Source organism: Crocuta crocuta, unplaced genomic scaffold (assembly GCF_008692635.1).
Source record: "Crocuta crocuta isolate KB4526 unplaced genomic scaffold, BGI_CrCroc_1.0 scaffold176, whole genome shotgun sequence".
NCBI lineage: Eukaryota > Metazoa > Chordata > Mammalia > Carnivora > Hyaenidae > Crocuta > Crocuta crocuta.
The window spans coordinates 10,260,142-10,286,065 of record NW_027531905.1 but is presented as its reverse complement, the minus strand read 5'-3'; the positions used below and the strand labels follow the sequence as shown (position 1 = coordinate 10,286,065).

The window sequence follows — 25,924 nt, the reverse complement described above, 5'->3', positions numbered from 1 at the left end:
ATTGGCTCCGTGTTTTTTTTATTTTTATTTTTTAATTTTTTATCCTCTTCCTTTTTACATGAACTGTCTATTCATATCCTTTTGATTATTTTTCTATGGCATTTCAAAACTCAGTTTCTAATAAGTCCTTATTGGGAGATTTACCCTCTGCCTGGGTTATGAGTTGATATTTTCCTTCCAGTTTTTGTTGCCTTTTGACTTTTCTTAATGTTGTTTTCCCAGGAAAGCTGTTCTTTTTTCCTATGGTTGAATTAAATCAGTTTTTTTTTTTTTTAATGAGTCCGGATTTGGAAAGTTAGTTTAAAAGGTCCTTCCAAGTTACAGGCAATAAAGGAATATAGTATGTATATATGTATATATATATTTACAACTAGTGTATTTTTTCTTTTTGCATTTAAATTTTTGATTCTTTTAAAAATTGTTCTGGTTCAGAGTGTGAGGCACAAACACCAATTCTTTTTCAATCATGCTGTGGGGTTATTCATAACTCTTTCTGCTTATCTCAGTCTTCTGTTTCTAAATCATCCCCATAAAGTATCTTTCAGTCCACAAAGATGTACTGTGTAGAACTGTCATGGCACTTAGGATTTTACCACTGTACTGTTGTATTATCATACTAATGTACCTGTGTAGGGTTTTATAATTTATTTAAGTTTATTTATCTAAGTAATCTCTGCACCTAACATGAGGCTCGAATTTACAATCTCAGGATCAAGAGTTGCACACTTCAGAGGGCCTGGATGGCTCAGTTGGTTAAGTGTATGACTCTTGATTTGTGTTGACAGTGTGAACAGCACAGAGCCTGCTTGGGATTCTCTCTTTGCCCCTCCCCAGTGCTCTCTTTCTCTCAAAACAAACAAACAAACAAACAAACACAAACAAACAAACAAGGTTGCATACTCTCCTCTGACTAAGCCAGCCAGGTACCCTGGGTTTTATCATTTATAAAGACATCTTCTACATGTAATCTCATTTATACCTTTATTCATTACATTAAAAAAACTTTTTTTTAGAATTTATTCATTTTTGATAGAGCACTAGCAAGGGAGGGGCAGAAAGATGAAGACACAGAATCCGAAGCAGGCTCCAGAGCCTGATGCGGGGCTCAAACTCAGGAACCATGAGATCATGACCTGAGCCAAAGTTGGACACTTAACTGACTGAACCACCTCAGCATCCCTATTCATTCCATTTTAAAGAAAATAATCTGACATTCTCATATTTGAGGAAGAGCCATGACTCAGTAAGTGTAATGTTTGGATACAAGCATAATTCTGTGCCCGGTACTCAATGCACAAATGTCATCTAACTGCATCTTTCTAAAGATTTTATTTTCCCAAAGATATGGACTATGTCTTCTGACTTTCTAAAGCAACTAGAAGAGTTGTTTATACCAAACACTGAGTAAGTATTTGTTTATTGGCTAACTTAGTGTTTTATGACTTTTCCTGTTAATTGTCTGTTTAATTCTGTTCACATAGACCTGCTTGTTCCAAAACTAGATATAAGATTCCTACTTTCCTCTCACCTCTCAGTTTTCTAAAGTAATGACTAGTGTTTCTATGTGGGAGTTTCGATAACAGGAACCAAACTGAGCCAGATTCTAGAAAGGAAAATGTAGTGGCTTTCCCCTCAAAAGGTCTGCATTTGACCTAAAAAACTTCACTAAGGCAGAATCCAGATAAAATTGAAAGCATTTATTACACAGCTATTTGGGGGACAGTAGTGCTAGGCAGTAAAATGGGGTAATGGGAAAGATCAAAAATTGGAATATCAAGATTGAAAGACATGTGTTGGGTTTTTTTTTTTTTTTTTGGTTTTTGTTTGTTTTGTTTTTCTTGTTGTCTTTTCAGCTGGCATGTTATTTGCCCCAGTGTCTGGTAACTTAAATTTCTGCTGGGACCCATCTCCTCTAATGGGCTTTGGCTCCAGGAAAATTAAGTTATTAGTCAGTAAGTATGCTGTACCTCCCAAGCCACGGAGATGGTTTCAGGAATGTGCATTCAATCTGTGAGATGCAACAGGATGCAATGAGATATTTTTCTGGAGTTTCTAGGAAAGCAGTGGTGGGTACAGTTTTCTACTAGAACTGAACACAAGAGGATACGAGATTGAAGTTGTTGTAAACAATTCACCGCAGAACCTGAGAACCTAAATATGTGAAGGAGACACGAATTAAGCAGGGAGTTGGAGAGAAGCTTGATAATCCTGGTGATCGTTCTTTTGTTGTTTCTAAATATAGTCTTGCTTAAGATCAGTTCTACTTCTAGGCTTTTCAGTGAGGTACACCAATAAATTCTCCCTCCTTTTTGTATTTTGTTTTGGCCAGTTTGAAGGAGTACTAAATCCACAAGCTAACTTGGTGTTTATGGTGTTGATTTAGGCAAATCACTTTAGTACTTGGGTTTGTTTCTCCTTTGTAAAATAACTTGCAACAAGGGTACTTTTAGTGTTAAAATTATATGGGATAAAATTTTCTTTATGAGTATACTATGTCAGTCCCAAACAGTGGTGATTTTTGCAGTTTGGATATTGACCTCTGGAATATCTAAATCCATGTATTAACTACTCAGGTGTTACTCCACTCCTAGAGAATGTTAGCAGTTCCATTTTCCGTATTTCCCCAGAGAATAAGAAACTAACTGAAGTGCCCCAATCGAATAAGCAAGGGCTCTGTTTTTGTTTTTGTTTTTTTCCTTTCTTGATTTAAAGCACCTTGTTTGGGGATGCCTGGGTGACTCAGTCATTTAAGCATTTGATTCTTGATTTTGGCTCAGGTTATAATTTCACAGTTCGTGGGACTGAGTCCTGAGTTGGGCTGTGTGCTGACAGCACAGCTTACTTGGGATTCTCTCAATCTCTCTCTCTCTCAAAGTATCTTCTCAGTTTGGGGAATACTTTACTGTCCCCCTTGTAACACCTTCCTCTTTATATCTCTATATGATCATTATACCAAGATTGAGTCACTTTGGAAATGTGACTGAGAAAGTAACTTGACACCTTTGTCTTCCTTTCTGTAATATAAATAATACCTTTGTAACATGCTGGAATATTAAATGAAAGAATGATTTTGAGATTATTTTATAAACCCTAAAGATACAAATATGTTACAGCAACTAGTATTTACTGCAATGTAGCACACTGTGATCAGGGAGGGATTCAGCTACAATACCTGGGTAGAATCCCAACTCTTTGCTACTTAGTAGCTGAATGCCGTCTGTGTACCCATATTTCAGTTTCCTTATTTATACAGTGAGGATCCAAATACTTTAAAGCAGTGATTTTGCACCCCAGAGAACATTTGGCATGTCTGCAGACATTTGGGTTTGACACAACCAGGGGGAGGGATGTATTACCAGCATCTCATAGGCAAATGCTAGGGATGCCGTTAACCATCATACAATGCAGAGTGGTCCAGAATCATTCATTCCCAAAGGCCAACAGGGTCAAGGCTGAGAAAACACGATATCCTAAGAGAATTAGGGTGATTTCAGTGAGTGAATATGTAAAGGACTTGGAACAGTAAACACTACCTGTGAGGTGCTATTATGAGTTATGCTATGAATTTTATATTTTCTCATTTAATTTATACAACACTCATTGAAGAGGTACCATTGTTATCACTATTTCATAGGTGAGAAAATTGAGGCTTGGGAGTGGTTAAGTAGGCAACTTGCCTCAAAGCAATGATTGAACCTGCCCTGAAACCCAGGTTTATCTGACAAGTCCCATACTTTAAACACTATCTATTGACCCCTCGATATATGTACATTGGAAACTCTTTGCTAGAGGAAGTCTGCCTGAAGTCCCCCTTAAGTCCCATATTATACTGTGTCCCAGGTGACGGGATCTGGATAATTCAGCCCAAACATTCATTTTTCTTTATTATCAAGAGACACTAACTCCAAGAAAACTAATTCCAATTTTAGAAAACCTGTTTTAGAGGATCTTTTTTTTAGAGAATTAAAATGGACTTCCTTATAAATGCTATCCATTGGCTCTAGTTCCTTCTTCAGTTATAGCCTTAAGAAAGAAACTACTGCATTTTCAGGGAGTGAAAATTGTATATTATAATGGTGGAAGGGGCGCCTGGGTGGCTCAGGCAGTTAAGTGTTGATTCTTGGCATCAGCTCAGGGCATGATCTCACAATTCAGGAGTTTGAGCCCTACATTGGGCTGAACTGACAGTGCAGAGCCTGCTTGGGGTTTTCTCTCCCTCTCTCTCTGGCCCTCCCTGTGTTAACACTCTCTCTCTCTCAAAATAAACAGACTTAAAAAAATTAAGCTTATAAAAGAGAAAAAATAATAGTGGAAATACACAATTAAACATTTGTTCAAAGCCATATAATGTATATCACCCAGAGTGAACCCTGATGTAAACGATGGATATTGGGTGACAGGACATGTCAATGTCATTTCCTAGATTGTAGCAAATGTACCATTCTGGTGAATGATGTGGAAACCTCCAGCTTGCATATATGGGAGCAAGTGGTATATGGGAAATCACTATGCCTTCCCTCTCAATTTTGTTGTAAACTTAAAATTGCCCTAAAAAAATTATGTCTTTGAAAATAAAGGGGTAGGGGTGCCTGGGGGGCTCAGTTGGTTAAGCATCCAACTTTGCTCATGTCATGATCTCATGGCTCGTGNGTCTCTCTCTCTCTCAGAAAGAAAATAAAACATTAAACAAATAATAAAAAAATAAAAATAAAGGGGTAATCATATTCTCAAGACAAAAATAACAAAATCATGGCATATACTGTAACAAGGAACATGCTGTTTGGAGGGACAAATATAGAAAATGGAATTGAGATGATCAAATTTAGGAAATTTTATGAGGGTGGAAGAATTATTCAAAATATTGACTGAAATCTTTCAAAAGTCACAAAAGAAAGAATCCCGGAAACAGAAGCACACTATGATAGTTAATTTTATTTGTTCAAGGGCTTATATTTGCAAGCACTAAACCAAGCATGGGCGTTGATTCTGTGAGCCCAGATTCACATATTTAGGAGGACAAAAGCAAACTGTGACCCATGTATATGAATGAAAAACTAAAGGCTCATGGTTAATCACATTGTATTTTTAAATCTCTACAGCTTAGGAGCCAGAAGTCACAGGTCTTTTAGGTCTTTCTGGATGTCCCACAAAGTATCTGCACTTTTCTTGAGCTGAGCAACCTCATCATCCTTCAGCTTCTGGTTGATAACACTGGTTAATCCCCGAGCGTTCAGGATGCATGGAAGGCTCAAGAAGACTTCGTTCTCAATGCCATACATTCCCTGCCAGAACAAGAGAAATATAGATTAAGAAATGAAACCACAGATAAGAATGATCCCAGATCCTATGTTTAAACAGAAAGAAACATAGGAAGTAAAATAAGCACAAACTCATTCTTTAATTTTCAACACTTACAGGCCCATATTTTCTAAATACTTACATTTTGAATTTGATTTTACACGCAGATATACAAAATAGAAGATAAAACTAGAAATTCTAAGAAAGTAATAAGTAGTTTATTAAACTTATTGACACATCTCTCTCTGCTTATATACACTTTAATAAAGTCTCATATGTAAGTCTTCACATTAAATTGTATTCTAATGTATTTCTTAATGGGCTGCTTTTCTTGAAATCCTAAATTTTTAAAAATTCTTTAGTTTAGGAAGGAATTTCAGATGATAGCTAACCAACAAGCCCAGAGTAAGTAGTTGGAAGCCACCGAAAGGCACGATTTCTGCAACATCCAAGAGTTGCTGAAAAAATGAGTATAATTTCCAAAGCGCTTTACCAGTTTCTGTAAAGCAATTTATTTATTCACAGGATCTATTTAAGCATATAACTAATTGGATTATTTAATTATATTAAACAAGTTACTTTTACTCATTTTTAAACATTTTTTTTAAAGTTTATTTATTTAATGTCTACATCCAACGTGGGGTTCAAACTTACAACCCCAAGATTGTCACATGCTCTCCGACTAAGCCAGCCAGGTGTCCCTATTTTTTAAACTTTTAATTCCAAAATTTTTGTATATACGGGGCACTTGGGTAGCTCAGTTAAACATCTGACCCTTCACNTAAAGTTTATTTATTTAATGTCTACATCCAACGTGGGGTTCAAACTTACAACCCCAAGATTGTCACATGCTCTCCGACTAAGCCAGCCAGGTGTCCCTATTTTTTAAACTTTTAATTCCAAAATTTTTGTATATACGGGGCACTTGGGTAGCTCAGTTAAACATCTGACTCTTCACTTCGGCTCAGGTCATGATCTCACAGTTTGTGAGATTAAGCCTTGTGTCGGGCTCTCCGCTGGTGGCATGGAGCCTGCTTGGGGTTCTCTCTCTCTCTCCTTCTACCCCCCACTCCGCTTACACTCTATCTCTCTCTTTCTCAAAATAAATAAACAAACATTAAAAAAAACTTTTGTACATACATCAAAGTAGAGATAAATAAACAAATTCCAAACAGGCACTCCAAGTCTGAGGGGAGTTATCCAAATTTTGCCATGTTTCTTAAAGTTTTGCTATAGGACTTAAAAAACCACAAACACCTGACACCACATTTTACCACCAAATACTTCTGTATCTTTCTCTGTTGCATGTTTCCTTTAATCTACTGCATTTTCCCCTTAGGTTTTCACCCCTGCCATTGACTTGTGGAAAATAAAATCAGTTAAGTCAAACAATGTTTTAATACAATCTTAGTTTTATTGAAAAATAATCATTTTTCTACTTAAGTGTTTTATAGCTTTTAAACTGAACTAAATATGCTAAGGTATCAGATACTGCAAAGACAATCTATAGGTTAATATGTCAAGTCGAAATAAAGCTATTATACATTTTGAGAATGTGTCAAAAAAGATTCAGAGTTAATATTTAATAACAAGGGAGAAAAAAAGAGACATTTCCATAAAACTTTGAGATTCAGAAAAAACTAGATTGAGGCTGTCTTGTCCTTCTTTAAATAAATCTATTCATAGTATACAATACTAAAACTTATATTATATTTGTAACAGTTTCTCTTACCTTCACCATTGTTGACACTGGATGAATCCTGGATAGATTTTTCAGCATGGATTCAATGAGATCAGCCACACTTAATCCAATAGCCCAGTTGGTATATCCTTTTAGTTTGATGACTTCGTAGGCACTAAGGAAAGAATCATAAAGAGATCATTGAAATCAGATTTGATAATTACCGAAACTGGACTTTTGGATTTGATTTCTGCTGTCTCTTATTAACTGTGCAACCCTCAGTAAACCCTTTTGATGTCAGTGTCCTCTTTGATAAAATGAAGATAACAATGGTATCTATTTTACAAGTTTGTTAAATGACTTAACGTATATGTAAAGATGTTTAAAGTTATAAACCCTACCTAGTAGGCTCTTATATGAATGTTTTGATAAATTTACATAGCTTATTGTATGCATGCATATTTATAAAGTCACAGTGGTAAAAATAATTTTTCCAACAACTTTTAATACTCATAAACATAAATTTTCCCAAAGTTATTAAGGAAACCAGGAAATAGTGAAAATAAAAGGACACACATTCAAAGGACAAAATATACCTTGATTTTGAGGTCCCACTTACTGTCACCTAGAATACTAGGACTAACTAACCCAACAGCAAAGTGAAGACAATACCTTGGTTGGCAATTTTCGAGCATAATTTTTGCATCTTGAAACCCACAATGGCCTTGCTTGTGTTATAGCAGGAGTAACTAAAATTACAATCTAAGAAACTGGGATTAAATGCGATCACTGGCTAGAAGACCTTGTACAAGTTACATGACCTGGATAAGTCCCCGTTTTCTCATTTGTAAAATAAAGGGATTAAGTTAACTGAAATGCTAAGGACCCTTTCACATTTTTAAACAATTTTTTCCTCCATTCACAGGTCAAATTCCAGGGGGGAAAATCATTACATTTAAACTAAGCAAAACAATTCTATGTTTGAGAAAGTCTTGTAATTCTCCACAAATAATAATGGCCAACCTTTATTAAATATTCATCAGTGTTACGTATGTGTTTGTAACTCAATTTTTATTATTCTATTACTATATGATTTTACAGGGTAAAAAACTGAGATTTAACTTCAAAGTTAAATGGCTTCTGCAAGACTATATAGTTAGTACCAGTGCCATGATCTGAATTCAAGCCTGTATCCTTTACTGTATTCTAAAATGACAACTTATTTTATAAGCATGAAGGTCACAGAAGGGCAGATGGTTAGTAAAACAAAAAGAGAGAGATGGGGGAGAGAGAAAAGAGGGAAACCTCTTTAGTTGAGTGTGGAAAGGTAAATAAATCATAGCTTTCATACTTTCAGCAATCAATCAGCAAGTGTTCATTTTAGGCAATTATGAGACACAGTATCCAGGTTCTATGTAAGCCAACCTTATTTATCAATAAGAGACAATTTGAAAGCCTTTCTCCCTTCTCACTTGTTAATTCCACATTTTGCTCTTCATCCCTATACAATAGAATTTCTCCACAAAAATATCTGTTCCCTAGGGGGACTTACATGGCAGCTTTGACCAGCAAAATCAGTCTTGTCTGTTTTAAAGAGAACGGCTGCATATTTACTATACTAAGAGTTTACCTGAGCAGGCAGCCATGGAAACGGTTTACAATTTTATTTGAATAAAGATGAAATTAACCATCTTAAATCAACCCCTTTCACTTACCTTTCAACCACCATCTTATGCACTTCCTTCCAATTTTCACTGTCATTGTCTGTTCCCATTTCTGGATTCAGCTCCTGGAGAGAAACGCCTGCCACATTCACTCCGCTCCACACAGCCACTGGAGAAAACGGATACACATTTCATAGATTTCTGACACTATTTAAAAAACCCTTTTCTTCTTAGTTCAGATTTCACCTCAGAGGCAAGTTTGTGAATTCCCCCTAGAACTGCTCTGCTCCCAAGACAACTGGCCCCAGCAAACTTTCCCCCAAAAGGAGACATGCTTTCGCACAGCCTCACATTTGACATTTTAACTTTCAACCATTTTGGTGCAACAAAGAATTGTTGTGTCATACATCCAGAGAATATGAAATTCCTTGCCTCCCTCTTGGTTTGTGAAAAGGATTTCAGTTCAAGACTATCCTAAACTTTTGATTTGAGGAAATCTTAACTTCCTTCCTACTCATTTTTCTTATATAAACCTCTTTCTTCTGGAGCAAAGTTTTAAAAAAATCCTATGATAAGGTCCAAATATACTCTAATTATCTCTTTTCATGTCCCAAGTTTAGTCCATCCCTTGAAAGAAACTCCATGTAACTATGGTGAATTTGTCTGGTCTTAACTGGATCAAACAGCCCTTCCCAGAATGCCTCCAGAGGCGCAGCAGAGGTCTAACAGTGACTGACTACATGTTTTGGATGGTTAACGCGTAAGAACACTCTTACCTGTTTCAGCCTTACCTTCTACCCAGAAAAAATTACATATTAAAGATGTAGACGTACAAAAATAAATAAGACATGTTCTTGCTGTGGACAAGTTCAGAATTTACTGGGAGAAGCAGGCAAAGGTAAGTAAAACAATGGGTGAGCTATCACAGAAGTATGGAGAAAAGATAATTAAAACATAAAAGTCTACTTAATTTAGGGGAAAAGGGTATCAGAAAGGGTTGCAAAGGCATGTCTAGGTGGCTCAGTTGGTTGAGCATCCGACTTTGGCTCAGGTCACGATGTCATGGTTTGAGAGTTCGAGCCCCACATCTGGCTCTCTGCTGTTGAGTGTAAAGCCCACTTCGGATCCTCTGTCTCTCTCTCTGCCCCTTTCCGTTCATGCTCTCTTTCACACTCTCAAAAATAAACATTAAAAAAAAAAGGGACTGCAAAAAATAGGCATTTGATGTAGACCTTGAAAAATAAGTATGGTTTCTTAGGGACCTTTGGAGGAGGGCCCTGTAAACTCAGGAAATATGAGCAAAGGCACGGGGGAAAGTCTAGAATGGCTGAAACTGACTATGAAAGGGCAAATATGCCCATGGCCAAATAAGACCTCCTTGTAAGTCCACAACCTCTGTGAATTCAGGCTAAGTGCTGAGAAAACTAAGGTACTCTCATGGCTTCTGATGAAACTATGAAATCTACAAAATCACTGCTAGGGTTGTATACAATATAGGTCTAATGTGGAAATAGAAAAAAAAAAGCATTTTGGAAAAAATGTCAGTGATGAGTGAACAGAAGACTGAATAGGAGTCAGAAGACATGTTTCTACTTGCCACTAACTAGCTGAAGGATCTTTAAGAAGCCACTGTGCCTGCTTTNTTTCAAGTAAGTAGGCATCACACTTAGAGTGGAGTTCAATGCAGGGCTTGAACTCATGACCCCAAGATCAAGAGTTGCCTGCTCTTCTGACTGAGCCAGCCTCATTTATTTAATATTTCTGTGCCCCAGAGAACAGAAATATTAAATGAAAGGAGCAATTTTAACTTAAAGAAATGTTTTTGTAACTGTTTCAAAATAAAGCATTATAAAAGAAATGGAGTGCAATGTAACTTTAATGTTGGTCTTTTTACAATGATTAATTTTATGTCTAACAATTCTATTTAAATTCCTAAAGAAAATATTTGAGATATTTACCAAATGTTCTCTTACTATTTAAGTGATAGTTATTAATGGCTTATTAAAAAATCAGACTTCATTTCTTTTCTTTTCTTTTTTTAAGTAGGCTCCATGCCCAACATGGAGCTTGAACTCACGACGCTGAGATCAAAAGTTGGATGCTCTACCGACTAAGCCAACCAGGTGCCCCCAAATCAGATTTAATTTAAAGCAAGATTTATTTTACAATACAGAATTGTAGACACTGGTTATGTAAAAGCATTTGTTACCCACTTATTCCCCCTTCAATAAAGATGATGGATATAATACCTCTGTCCACTGAAAGGACCTAGAAGCAGAGACATACCAGGATCATGAGCAAACCTAAGAGATCTTGGTTTCTAAACATCATTCCTCTTAGAAGGAAACAGAGCTCATCAGGCAACAAGGAGGTATAGCACCAATAAGTTTAATACCAATATGGTGCACTTTACTGTTCCAGAAACAAGGAAGGGCTCAAAAAATGCTGGGATATGTCAAAAAGACACAGGAGCCAATTTAGAGAACCTGTTACTTGTCCAATCTGGGACAATTACTGCGTTACGGTGACAGCAAAAGAACATTTGTGGAATAAAATAAAAATGTGAGTCCACACTGACATAAATAAATGAATACATAACTGGGGAAGATAAAACTCTCTTTTACAGTAGAACACAATAAATAGAGAATAAATGATTGAATATTGTGTCTGACAACTATCAGAGTAACAATATATTTAATGAAGAATCATCAATGACCATTAAACTTAACAGGCAAAAAGCTGATAAGGAATGTATACATATTTACCTAGTCACTATCAAAGTATTCTCCCACAAATTATTTATTTGTAACATGAAGTATGTGAAAATAATAGAAAAATTAAACAGAAAAACAAAAAATTCAGAATGGCAAGAATAATACCATAAGTACACATGAGAATATTATGGATTTTTTCCTTACCGCTTGAGTCGCCATGTTCTCCCAAAATCCATCCATGGCAGCTGCTGGGATGAATGCCAAGTTTTTCAGCCATAAGATAGCGAAATCTAGCAGAATCCAGATTACACCCACTTCCAATCACACGGTGCTTAGGCAGTCCACTTAGCTTCCAGGTAACATATGTAAGAATATCCACTAAAAGGTTTAAAAAAATATGTGACTAAATCAAAACTGATTTCAACTGCTACATCAATTATCAGGGTCCTAGCTTCCTCCTCCCCAACTTTTCCAGCCTTCAAATGAGATGTGGCCAGAAAGATATGAACATTCACTTTACAGAGTTGAGGGATAATGGAAGAGAGAACCAGACTGTCACATCAATTTCCTCCAACTGTAATGTAATACCATGATGGTAATACATGTCATCATAACCCAAAAACCGTAGGTTACTAAATTACTAAGACATACTACCACACATCTTCCTGGGCACGGGATATGAATCAATAAGCAATTGTGATAGTACAAGGGATTTACATTTTGTAGTATTTAATGAAAGGATGTCTAGGGTAGAACCTCTATTCTGTGGTGGCACAGCCCTGAGACTTCGTAGAGTAAAACTTGCTGGTCTAGACAGGATCACAGCACTTAAGGCTAAGCTGTCAGAAGGAGAAAATGTGCACACAAGGAAGGCAAGAGGTTAATCTTGCAGTCTTCACCCCCACACATAGATAGACCCTGGTTAAGATATTTTAGGGTCATTTTGGACAGGATATTATAAACCCTTCCTTGGCAACTTTGATTTGGTGGGAGTAACTCTCTGGAGAGTTAAGACTTTGAAGCTATACCTGGAAAGTTGTATAACCAGTTAATAATGTCTGCGTTAGGCACAGGATGCAGCAACTTCCCATGTGCCAGCTGTCACTCCTGTTGCAAGTCTATCTGCCACTATGTACTCACAACAAGTTGCATATATAAGAGTGAGCTATTTCGTAACCTGCAATTCAGGATTGCAGACAAGAATACTAAGAAAATCTTTATCCTTGCTGGCTCCCAAGTCTCAATATTCCATAAATCATAAGGATTTCCCTGGTTCTTATTCACAATCTTCCTCTATGTGAAGTGTCAGAGACCAACGGTTTTATCACTTGATCAATGTATCTAGTATGCTCACCGATAAACAGTATGTTTGGTGGCAAATTATGGACACAAGTGTGAAATAGAGAGTGGATTCTGACTATTTAGATGAAATAATGCAATTCTTTCTAACCAGAAGTTTTAATGTTTGTTGTGCAAATGTTGATTTAGCGAAAAAAGCAAGTAACATTTGGCATCAGCATGTATTTGTGTATCAGGACCATCTATTTCTATCTTTAAAACTGGACTAATGGCTTTTAAACTTTTCTCAATTTCAACGCCACTAGAATACACTTTTTGGCCAGCAGAAGGTCAAATATGCTAAAACGTTTCTCACAAATTGAAGCCACATTTCAATGTTTCATCACACATCCCAGGATAATCTTCCTAGAAAATTTAAAAAGCTTCTAGACTCTGCAACAAACTCTGATGAAAGAAACAGATGCAACTGTTTTATATAGAACTCTTCTCACAGTTTTAAACATTTGGCCTGGGACTCTGCCATTTGTTTTGAAAACACTCCTCTTTTGCGGCCAATAACAGAAGACACAAGAATTGCTTCAAGAATTGCTTCTGCTAGTTAAATACTAGAACATATTTTTTAAACCAAAAAACAAAAATAAAACAAACCCCAAAACATTTAACTTAACAGAAATGAATCTGAAAACATCACTATAATAAAATACCTGGATTGGAGACCACAATTATGATACAATCGGGACTGTACTTGACTATCTGAGGAATAATGAATTTGAAGACGTTAACATTCCTCTGCACCAGGTTGAGGCGGCTCTCTCCTTCCTGTTGGCGGACTCCTGCAGTTACCACCACAATCTTAGAATTGGCGGTCACAGAGTAATCTTGAAGGAGAGGGAGAAAAGAGAGGTACTTGAAATACAACTCTTCATCAAAATATATCATGAGATACTCTAGAAATTTAAATATATAGAAGCTTCTAGAACTTATAGAAGAATTCCATACTGTAAGAATTACTTATGGAAGAATTATGTATGCAAGAATTCCATGTTATAAGGATTTGAAGTCTGATGTTCAAGAAAAATGGCTTCTTCCTCTGTGCGCTACATAGAAACCATCCAACTGGCTCAGAGAACGGACCAGGGAAAAAGAAGGCCTTAAATTATGTTTCTGCCTAACAAATTCAAAATGCTCTTGACTTGAGAGAATATTAGATTGCTAGTAATTTGATAAAACAGGAACAATGAGTCCAAAGTTCAAGAGGCAGCCCTCCAACAAAAAAAAGGGACTTAAGGACACTTCTAGGTTTGTAATATTAATCCAATCTATGAAGGGGAAGGAAGACATAGAAACTAATTTGTCCTTGTAATATGAATTTATTTTGTTTCTTCAAAGCACTCCGATTACTTCGTGCATATATTTTTTTTGGGGGGGGGAGGGTGTAAAACATTCTTGTTCTCAGATACACATGAACAAGCATTATGATACAATTTCCTAAAATGTTATGCATCAAATGTGTGGAAGTCATGTGGGAAGCATTCACAGAGGTAATACTTGCGTTTGTCCTTGAGGATGAATTGAACTGAGAAGGAAAGAAAAGCCGACAACGCTAGACTCACCAGGATGGAAGAGTAATTTTATATCAGAGGGAGGGCATCTATTATTAGATCACTTTGGGCATGAGACATAACTACCTTTATCAGCCACAATTTTAGGTGTCTGAAGAAATAAGCTCCCATGTTACAGATCCATCATTTCTCCTTTGAGTTTATCTTCCAAAACATCCACAAGGGCAAGTTCATCAGCCAGAGACTAGAAACACCAGAACAGGCGTTAGTCCCCTAAGCCACTCTAGGGCGCCTCAGCACACAAACGCAACAGAGACTCTTTAAATGGCTAAGTACCAAGTGTCTAAAAACCTTGAGAATTTTATCATGGAGTTAGGTGTGCTCTTTAAACTGCATGAAAAAGTCTTGAATAATTAAATATTAAGATTTAAGACACTGTTTTTTCTAAATCTTACCTTTTAGTACTCAATTAAGATCCAATTACCATGATATAAATCATTTTAAAAATATGTAGACAATGATTCCTCATGAAACCAACAGTTCAACAGTGATCTCAGGATGTACAAGACTTCCCATTAATGAGGGGTGGTGAAGATTCACCCAGACCCAGAAACAACCTTGGCCAGTGTCCATCCCTGAAGTCATCTCCAGTTTGGAGTGTTTTTTGGAGGGCAGATTTGGTTTAAACCATCAATATTTTGATCACAGAGTGGGATTTGAAGCCCTGGTTGAATCCTGAACTCCCCAGGTTGGCTTAAACCAACCTGACTGTCTTTTGGGGGAAAGGAAGAGGCATTCTATGGATGAGTTCTCTAAGCTCTCTTGTTTTCTATTCCAATTGTCATCCTCTGCCACTCATTCAAAAGAAAAGTCTAAATCAACAAATATCCTATCTAATTTTGATCTGGTGTCATAATTCTTTATTTTATAAAATGTTTTATATGTAACATGTTTTATGTTTATATGTTCTCTATATCTTTACATGAAGAATGGGAGAAAACAAAGCCTTGGGTTTTTCAAATTCCTTTATCTATGGAAACACATAATTTGTGAAACCTTTGTAAAAAGTAGGTATCCCTCCCACTGAAATTCACTAGAGTCCATGCCTTTACTGTCTTCAGGGCTGTTAGCAAAATAATTAGCTTAATATATCAAGATGGAAGCCCATTTAAAATGTGGATACTGCTTCTAAGGATAACATCATCAGATATACAGGAGAGGGGTGTTGATAGCGAAAAGGGTACATAATTGGGCTCAGTAGGCATTTTTGAAAGGAAAAGTAGAGTAGTCTAGGGTGGAACTCGAGGTGTCTGGCAGACACTGGCCAGCAGAGGGAGAAGCCAGTAAGAAAACTTGACCTACTTTAGCTTGCCAGTCAAAGCAGGTCCTGCTCCCTGTAAGAGCCAACGAAAGAGCATCGTCCCGACTCTAGAATCCCAGTGGCTTGCTAACCTCAAGAAGTAAGCTACAATAGTCTTGCTTGTGAGGGTTTCTGAGACTTGAGCCTCCCAATATGTTAATTCCAAACAACAGGTTTACTTGCAAATTTATGAAGTAACCATTCTGTGAATTGGGGATTACTGAGTAACTATTTTCTCATTTCCATATATATCAAATACTGACATGGATTGTCAAGTAAGTTTTATTTAAAAACAGGTTTTGATACTTTTCAGACGGTTTTGTTCCTTTGTAGCCTCTGACAAGGTCTCACAAACCCTCGTTTGTTTTTCTACACCTTAAATTAATGTACTATAACTTAATAATAGCCATAATGTTCTGTCAAGGTACTGAACACTTGGAATATCACTTTTATTTTAGTAACACCACATGTGTGCTGCTAAAGTCAGCACAGCAAAACAATTTGGGGCTTAAGTGGAAAAGGATGTCACAGGATCTCAGATCCTGTCTTTTCTTTCAGCCAGTGGGTGTAGAGAATTGGCTGAGAAGCGCATCTTCAGCTGGTAAGGAAGGAAAAAATAATTGTAGCACTGAATTTAGCTGCATCTGCACAACTGAATATCCTCCAAGTGTGGGAGCAGGCAAAAGAGAAGATGTGTGACTAAGTACTGACACTTGTTTGACTGAAATAAATCTCCTTCTGTGTTCATACACCGGTTCCCCCGCCATCCTAAAGAAGAATGTTCCCATCAACACATTTGTAAGCAGAAATGGCATAAAACAGAAGAAGCAATTACCATTAATTTTTGAGAATTCTCAGATCCCAAAATAGCCTCTCTTACGCTTTCCTGATACCTCAGGACACATTCTGCTCAGATGCACAAAATTAAATTGAGGTAAAGCATAGATGCTCAGTTCAAAGCTGGAGCGGCTTGATGCTGAGATGCTGAGTGGGTGTGGTGTGGTTCCGGAGAAGGAGCTGGTGGGGCCACTCACTGGGGTGTGTGCTGCCTCTATAACAAAATAAACTCTGACTGCTTTTTGCTTTTTATCTTTTTGAGGTAAAAGGGAAAATTTTTTTGGAATTTTGTTTGGTTAGTGGAAACAGCTACTAGTGCTTTTCAGTAGAAGCAAAATGGCAGAACATGAGCTTTCAAAAAGCAGGAATACCTGTATTGTAAAGCCTATGAATTCACTTACGTTGTTAACATATTNTCCTAGAAATAAATAAAAAAATATATAAAATAAAATAAAATAAAATAGTTTGAAATAGCAAGGCTTAATTTCGAAAGCAGTAATCTTATTAAGGAAAGGGTCAGGTAGAAGGCAAAAACATTACTATTGAACCTGACCCTTTGTTTAACATACAATAAATACCTTTTAATACAAAGTCCTGTGTGGACCAGAGGTGGCCATATTTCCCTTTGATCTTCTTAGCCAATAAATTACTTGCCACCAACGCCTTGGTATTAGATCGTTGCATTTTTATAGTCAAGTGTTTAATCTGCATGAAGTTTTGTGGGAGAAAAAGGTATAACTTTTTCCAAATAATGAAGTAAACAGGCAAGCACCATTTATTCAGTAATTGGTGGAATGCCACTTCTATTATATTAGTAAATACTGCTTGGGCCTTTTTCTGGGCTTTCATTCTATTTTATTCACCGGTCTGTTCTTGCACAAGTACCAAATTTTAATGATGTCCTACTTTTAAGCCAAGTTCTGTTCTCTTAAAACTACTTCACAATAGTCCTGTAATTCCATTGCTCCTAGGAGACTTCTCAGGCTGTGGCTGTACCACAAGAACATGGTGCGCTGTCAGTGAGGACAGATACTCCAAGGCAGTTGGACCCTGGAGCTAAGGGTTTACAATAACTTTGCATAGGATGGAAGCTCTGCAAGACCCTGACAACATGATGCAGTCGATATTCAGAGCCTCGCCTTGGCAGCTTACATGCAGAGCCTGTGACCGGTAGTAGGGCAAGAGTCCTATTTAGCAATAGCAGCCATGGAAAAGGAAAAGCTATGATCAAAACTTGAGAAAATGTGATTACTAGGAATAGCAGAAACATTTATTTTTGTGTCATACATACTTATTACTAAGTATGCCAGACATTATTCTACTAATCAGGACCATAGAAATGAACAAATTCAGCAAAGTCGCTTCTCTCACAGAGTATCTCAGAAAGGGAATAGAAATTAAGCAAACAAATTAAAATGATTTCTAACAGGGGTTGAAGTGTTATAAAGACCATAAGGCAAGGATGCCTGGGTGGCTCTTTCAGCTCAGGTCATGATCTCATAGTAAGATCCAGTCTAGCCCCACGACGGTGGGGAGCCTGCTTTGGATTCTCTCTGCCCCTCTACTATTCCTGCTCACAGGCACTCTCAAGTTCTCTCTCTCTCTCAAAATAAGTAAAACAAATAAAAACGTTTAAAAAAGACCATAAGGCAGGGTGATGCTAAAGTTTCGCGGGGCGNGGAGCCTGCTTTGGATTCTCTCTGCCCCTCTACTATTCCTGCTCACAGGCACTCTCAAGTTCTCTCTCTCTCTCAAAATAAGTAAAACAAATAAAAACATTTAAAAAAAGACATTAAGGCAGGGTGATGCTAAAGTTTTGCGGGGCAGGGGGGTGGTGCCTGGGTGGCTCAGTTGGTTAAATGTCTGACTTCTACTTAGGTCATGATCTCACAGCTCATGAGTTCAAACCCTGAGTCGGGCTCTGTGGTGATAGCTCAGAGCCTGGAGCCTGCTTCAGGTTCTGTGTCTCCCTTTTTTTCTGTCCTTCCACCATGCATGCTCTGTCTCTCTTTGTCTCTAAAAAATAAATAAATGCTAAAAAAAATTTACAGTAGTCAAATTAGGATCATTATTTAAAAAATAAATAAATAAAATAACGTTTCTGGAAAGGAAGTTAACTTGATATTGGGTAGTCAGGGACTGCCTGCCTACAAAGCATGCTATCAAAAAGGAAGAAGTCAATGCTGATGGTCTAGGGTAGAACATTCCAGTTGACAGAACACGTAAGGAAAAGGTTTTCTCTCTCTCTCTCTTTTTTAATATTCATTTATTTTTGAAAGAGTGGGGAAGGAAGGGGCAGAGAGAGAGAGAGAGACACAGGATCTGAAGCAGGCTCCAGGCTCTGAGCTGCCAGCACAGAGCCCGATGTGGGGCTCAAACTCACAAACCATGAGATCATGACCAGAGCAGAAGTTGTATACTTAATTGATTGTGCCACCCGGGGGCTCCTAGAAAAGGGTTTTAAGCAGAAATTTTGGAGAAAGATGGCAGATGGTAAATGATAAACTCAGAGATGGGAACGGTGCCGCTGATGCTGTGTAAATGGCGCCCCCTGGAGGTGTGTGCACTCCACCACCTTACTCTGTGAAATCTCGGATTTTGAGAACTGTGTCCTGTGAAACTATTAGAAAATTCAAGTACAGGAGCTACAATTTTTATCAAAGCTTACTATGGTTAATATAAAGGCTGTGAAGATGGGGAGAGTGGGAAAAAGCAGCAAAAAATAATTTGAGTTTTTGTAGTGATGGGACACTATACTAGGGAGCCTCAGTTGCCTTCTCAGGCCTAGCAGAGAGAGGTGTGGGCCTCCTCACCTCTCTATCTCTGATGCACCAGCTTGGCTCACTTCCTGGGGGGAAAGCAATGTTTATTCTCTGTAACGCACACCAGTCCAGGGATGGACTCAAAACCAGATCAGGAACTTACTATCTCTGTGTGATCTTAACCAAGTGGCTTACCTTTCTACTTTGTTTCTTTCCAACTGTAATACAGAGATGGCAATGCCTCACCAGCTTTTAGGAGTAAATGAAGTAATACAGAAACATCTGACAGAGTAGGCACTGTTCTGGCCTTTCCTCTATTAAATTAGTGGCATTTATAATCCTTACCAACTATGAATCATAATTCTGAGGCACTTTAATCCTTACCCACTAAAATAAGATTTAAACATTTTTAATCAGTAAAATGGTCTTTGAATAAGGCAGTCACTCCTTTGTAGCATTGCAATTAGAAGATGCCTACTGTGTTAGCAGTTGGGGCTGTTCTCTCAAGCAGTTGAACTGCGCCAAAGTGTTACATAACTGCGAACAGTCACAAGCTACTAAGTTTGCAATGAAAACCAGAGGTACTTCTCATGGAATGACAGCTCAGATGCAGTTTCCCGAAAAGTCCAAATTTCGAGATTAGTAGGAGGAAAAGAAAAATCTTTAGCTCATATTTCACTAATACTTTTATGTTTATAACTGCCTAAATCCTAGCATAAAATAAAAAGAAACTGGAGGCACTATGGTCAAGAGTTCAGAGCCTGGGTTCAAAATACAGCTCTACTGAGGCACCTTGCATTCTCAGGCAGTGCACCATGTGACTCTGATCTTGGGGTGGAGAGTTCAAGCCCCATGTTGCAGGTACAGTTTACTCAAAAATGTTTAAATAAAAATTAAAAATGAAAAACAAAACACACCTCTACCACTTCAGTTCTGTGACTGTGGGCAGGCTGCTTGATCTCTTTACACCTCAGCCACCTCCTCTGAAAACAGGACATGAACACCTCCCATTCTGAGGTTGTTGCTTAAAATGAAGGGTTTTATTAAAATACTTTCAATATGGTAAACATTCAATAAATGTTTTAAAAGAAAAGTAAGCTGGAATATTTCTCATTTTAACTGGCATGAACAGTGAGCACTAAACTGTGATTGCTTAAATTCCCTGTAAATTTGGAAGCAGCCATCCTAATAATAGGCACCAAGTAAATAAGAGCTAGAAAAATGTAAAAGCAGAAAGACTTCATTGGCGTGTACTACATATTTTAGTTGATCCTTTGATAACTTCTGCAATTGTTCCTTGAGAATTTAAACTTCGCAAACAGAAACATGCTTGGCTAGGGTTATTCAGGCGGCCTTCAGATATAACACAAAGGGACAGTGTACTCTACTGAAGGCAAAGCAGCATTTTTTTAGGGGGGCAGGGTTCCTACATTTAAGGCAGCCTTCAGAAAGATCAAGGAATCAATCCAGTGAGGTGAATAAGAAAAGGCTTCTTTCCTCAAAAGTCCTTGGAGACTAAAAAAAGCGATGGCCTGGCCTACCTGGGGTATATATTTGGGAAGCCAGATGTCTATGGAGATATATATGAAAAAGTCTGCAGAGGTGGAAGGTGCTAAGAGTATGACACAAGTGTTAAATCTCCTGATGCTGATAACCATAGTGATTATGTGAGAATTTACGTCCTACTAGGAAATGTACTCTGAAGGACTTAGAAGGTTATTTCCATAACCTCACAAAGTCCTTGTGCAGAATATTTACTAATTATAGAGGGTAAAGGGACCTCTGCAGTAGAGAAATCTTGTACTCGTCACTTCAAACCAGGGCACCTTGGGCACTACCAGTAATAAGACTAGCTGATCATCACGTGCCTGATGTGTGTGATGCTGCAATAAGATGACATCACTTAGTGATAACTCCACCCCAGAATTTAACCTGAACCTAATAACAAGGAAACATCAGACCAACATAAGTTGATGGGCATTCTACAAAACTGACTTGTAACTCTACAAAATTGTCAATGACACAAGAGACAAAGAAAGCTGAGTAACAGTTCCAGACTGAAGAAGAGACATGTCAAGTATATAAAATACATGATTTTGGATTGGGGTTAAAACAGCTGTAAGAAACTATAACACAGTTGAGAGAATTTTAACTCTAAATACTATGCATTAGATAACAGTATTGTATCAATGTCAATGTCCCTGAGTGTAGTAATTCTATGGTGGTAATATAAGGAGAGTATTCTCAGTAAATACATGTTCGTGTATTTAAAGGTGAACTGTCATAATGTCTATAACTTATTTAAAATTGTTCAGAAAAAAAATATTTTAAAGATACAATAAAATCATGAAGTGCCTAAAGAGATTGTATACAAAAGCTGAAATTATCACACATAGTGTTCTTAATATGTACCTTTCCCAGAATGCTGATGGCACATGCCATACCAACTTGTCCAACACCCACTACAGTGATCTTATTGTTTGCGACGGCTGTCTCTTCTTCGGCAACTGGTGCAATCAGTTTTTCCTTAAGAGTTGCCATTGTGTCCTGCAAGAAAAGAATCAAAACATTATACATGCACGCACATGTGAAACCCAGATGGGAATAATCCATAAACGTTACTGTTGCAATTTCTGAACTATGGCACTATTGAAAACCAGCCCAATGTTATTCTCCAACACAAAATCTATTTAAAGAACCATGTAACCCACTTAATGGAGAATTTCATTAAAACAAAAACTTCCACGAAGCCATCAGAATTTGGGTTCTTCTCTTCGGCCTATGATTCTGTGCTAGTATATAACAAGTTGTAACAATTTTGTCTGGTGGCTCTTCATTTATTGGCTGAAAGACATGAATATTTACATTTAGAAGAGCCTACTTGTTTCCATTCCCCTGTAAAGAATTTATATGTAACTATATGAACCCATATGGAAGCTTGGTCTAAAATAATTAATGGTCAGTCATGAATAGAATTCCTACTGCTAATGGTTATTATCACTCTTTGAAGATAGGGACTGGTTCTTCTACTTTAAGTCTCACTTAAAACCTGTCACAGTGTACTGGACATATAATATTTACTTAATAAATACAGTGATAGGAAAAGGGTGATGAATGTTTACATAAAATCTTCAGAAGTATTACTCTCAGTTCCACTTAGTGTTGGAAGCTAACTGGAAAGTGGGTACACACTTAATAAATTTTCCTTTCAGGGAGTCACATTAGGAGAATATCAGCCTTTGAATCGGTTTCTTTCTAGCCATTAAAAAAAAAAGAGAAAGAAAGAAAGGAAAACCTGTTGGAAAACATTCCATTTGGTAACACCAAATTTATCTGTGACATCAGATACTCAGGTGCATTTTTTTGGATAACTAAAATGGCACAGTTACTGAAATAAACTTCACAATTCTGTGGCAACTTAGAACACAAAATATTCTGCCCGGACTTCTTAAACAGAGAGGGTACGGATCACAACGAAGCCCCTTCTTCAAATGTAACAATCACTTATAATCGTAACCCATTATTAGTTTAGTTTTCTCTTCACTTTTTATGCTAGATTATCACGTCCACTATACCCATTTCACAATTGCAAACTGTGCCCTCCTTTCCAGTCCCCTTTTTTGTTTCTCATCTGCAGTGGACTAAGGAACACCTCGTTTAGTAACTGTATATCCTGTTAAGTAACTGAGTTGGTAAGCCTCTAAGTTGGTATAAAGTACTTGAATTTGGAGACAATTATGTAACAACTATTTTGTTCTATAGCTATTTTTCCTCCCCAAAATATTGCCCTCCCCCCATCAGTAGGAAATAAATTTAGAAATTATTTTGCAGAACAAAAGAAAAAATAGGAGTGTTAAGAAAATAGTCAACTTAGTGCGACTGTCTCCACAAATTGATGGCATTACAGAGAAATTCACTGTACACGTCCTGCGTTTTGAGCACAATCTGATGAATGCCGCATCTTTTCTTGTTGAACAGAGACACAAAATGCTTATGTTCTCTCCACTGCGTCTATTTTCGTTAGCTGGTTATAAGATCCTTATATATAGAATCCAGTAAGCGGTGGAAAAGAAAAACCCAAAAATGCTTGCTATATACAGATTAGTTGCACAGACAAACCTTCTAAATTAATTTTGGAAACTTCAGAAACTACAGTTTAGAGACTCAAGTCAACACATGTTTTCTTTCAGATCTTGCTGGAGAAAAGCGCTTTAATTTTTTTCCTTAATAGGAGTTATACGAAATTACAAGAAATGTTCTCTCTTATATATGCAGGCCTATGCCAAGACCTGAGTGGTGGCTGCAAAGAAAAAGAATGATAAACAAGACTGGGGTGCCTGGGTGGCTCAACTGGTTAAGCCCCGGGATTTCAGCTTTGGTCGTGATCTCGTGGGTTTGTGGGTTCAGCCCCACGTGGGGTTCTGGAGCCTGCTTCAGATTCTGTCTCTCCCTCTTTCTCTACCCCTCCCCTGCTCGCGCTCTCTCTCCCTCTCAAAAATAAATAGACATTAAACATTTTTAAATTAAAAAAAAAGAATGGTAAACAGGGTAAAAATCTCTGACCCTTGGTACTTTCCATCCCAACCTTCTGTAGCGCCTCCGCTGGTGGAGATCCTCCCCACCCCCACCTGCTCCCTGCGCATATAAATCATTAGATATGAGCCAATGAACCAGAGCCTTAAGTTCCAGAACACAGATCCTCTCTGGAGACCATCCCTCAGTTTTAGCCGGCTAAAAAGCCATGTTTTGCCATGTAATTCCCCCACCACACCGGCGCCAGCTCTGCCGGGGCCCTAATTGCAGCTCGCCTGGCTGGCGGCGCACAGGCCACCTCTTCCTCCCCGCGCGCACACCCGGAGAGCAGCGGGTCACAGGGGAGGGCAGCGGCCACAGACCTCCCCGAGGTCTCTGGGGAAAATTCCAGCCCTTCCTTACTCTCCACACCCAAAGCCGGCGAGTAAACAAAGCAGCCGAAGCACGAAGAAAGGAGGCCAGAAGATAACAGGCCTGTGTCTCCAGGAAGGCCTGGATCTGTGGCCGGGTGAAACCGAGTGCAGATCGTCCTGCACCCGCATCCCGCCAAAGCAGGGGCAACTGTCCGTTACCGTGCTGGTAGATGCCAGTCCCCAGGCTCGAGATCAGCCAGCCCTCACCGCCCTCCGGTCCCCTCTCCCGCCCCTCGTTCCTCAGGCACGTGTCCGGCCCCGGCCCGCAGGCACGGGGGGTGATGCGGCCGCCATAAACCGGTCAAGGACATGCAGAACCCGGCTTCCGGCCGCACATGCAACAAGTCTCTGCCCTGATGCAGCACAGGCTCAAGGAGGGCTCTGCGGCGCGGAGGGCAAGGCCTGGGGCTCAGCCTCCTCGCCGCCTTCCTGCTCCCCAGCAGAGGGCACGGCCTGCCGCCCCAAACCCTGGGGTTGAGCCAAGGCGCAGTCCGGATGCTCGGGGCGTTAAGGCCCCAGAAGGCGGCAGCCCTTCTAGGTCCTTCTCCCTAGTGTCGCTACGCAAGGGCTCCCCTGCGAGTGCCACCCGGGTGTCCCTGAGCCAGGATTCGGGGTCCTGGGCTGAAACCTACCAGACAGAAACGGCTGTAAAAGTCGCGCGAAGAAGACAATGTCCGCGGCAAGCGTCTCCTTCTGCCCAGAATCTGCGAGGACAGAACAGGAGGCGGGGCCCACACTCTCCGCAGCCTCTTAGCTTCCTCTATTGTGATTGGAAACCGGATCGCAGCCAACCCCTCCCCTCGGCTCGCTCAATCCCCTTCAAGGACAAGGGCTCGAGTGTGCTCACGCTCTCTCCCTCCTCACGTGAGGAGGTCACCTTCTGATGGCAAAGGCAGTCTCTGCTCTTTGCAGCCTCACAATTTGTGGACTCTTCAACACAGAGGCCCCGTTGTTCCTAAAACTTGCCCATCTTTGGCTGCTCTGGCTTTCATACTCTAGTTAGGATGCATTTAGTTCAAATAGAAAGAACTGTTATTTTGCATTTCAGGTCAACTTTAGAGGATCGCCATTCTTAGCCAAGAAGTTGGTGGCATGTTCTCCTGGAATAATATTGGTGCTTCCGAATGTTTTTTAAAATATAACTAGAGGGAAAATGAGAAAAGAAAACCTGAAATTTCAATTTTCACCTTTCTTGGTTATAAAGTTCATCTGCTATAACAATGACTGTTCTGCCCCCACCCCCACACCTGCACCCTCAAACTTCATTCAGCAAATACCCATTGATTTCCTACCAGTTGTCTGACAAGATCTGTGAGGCCTAGTAACAGCCTTCTGAAGTTCCTCTAGAAATCTATGTGCTCTCAAGGGCAGCTTTGCCGCAAGGAAAGATAATGGAGCACTATGCTTTTTCTCTGTTAGTTCCTGAGCAACTGCAAATGAATGTTATCATTCATCTCTGTGTCTTTAACATCTAGCCCAAGTGCCTAGTACAATACAATGTTGGTGAATGAATGAATGATNGCTCAAAGCCTGGAGCCTGCTTCAGATTCTGTCTGTCTGTCTGTCTGTATCTCTTTCTCTGCTCCTCCCCTGTCCACGCTCTGTCTCTGTCTCTCTCAAAAATAAATAAACACTAAAAAAATGTTTAAATAAAATAAAATGCTTTCAGGTATAGCAAACAACCTGAATGTGAAAGGGAGTTTTTGTGTTTCTTTTTATGTAAATGATCATGAATCCTGTAATTGCTGCTTGCATTTAATTTTTGTGCCAGGCATTGAAGGTACAAAGATGAATGTAACAC

The 25,924-nt window shown here is 38.7% G+C and overlaps 1 protein-coding gene across 1 annotated transcript; it reads right to left on the bottom strand.

Annotated features, from left to right (window-relative positions):
- Positions 1-4,912: 4,912 nt before the first annotated feature.
- On the bottom strand, positions 4,913-24,864 carry LDHB (lactate dehydrogenase B). The gene is given in 8 exon segments (XM_077774478.1): positions 4,913-5,282; positions 7,031-7,154; positions 8,695-8,812; positions 11,562-11,735; positions 13,361-13,534; positions 14,345-14,462; positions 21,590-21,724; positions 24,756-24,864. Coding segments are annotated over 7 exon segments (1,005 nt in total). The 5' UTR covers positions 21,719-21,724; positions 24,756-24,864; the 3' UTR covers positions 4,913-5,114.
- Positions 24,865-25,924: the final 1,060 nt, after the last annotated feature.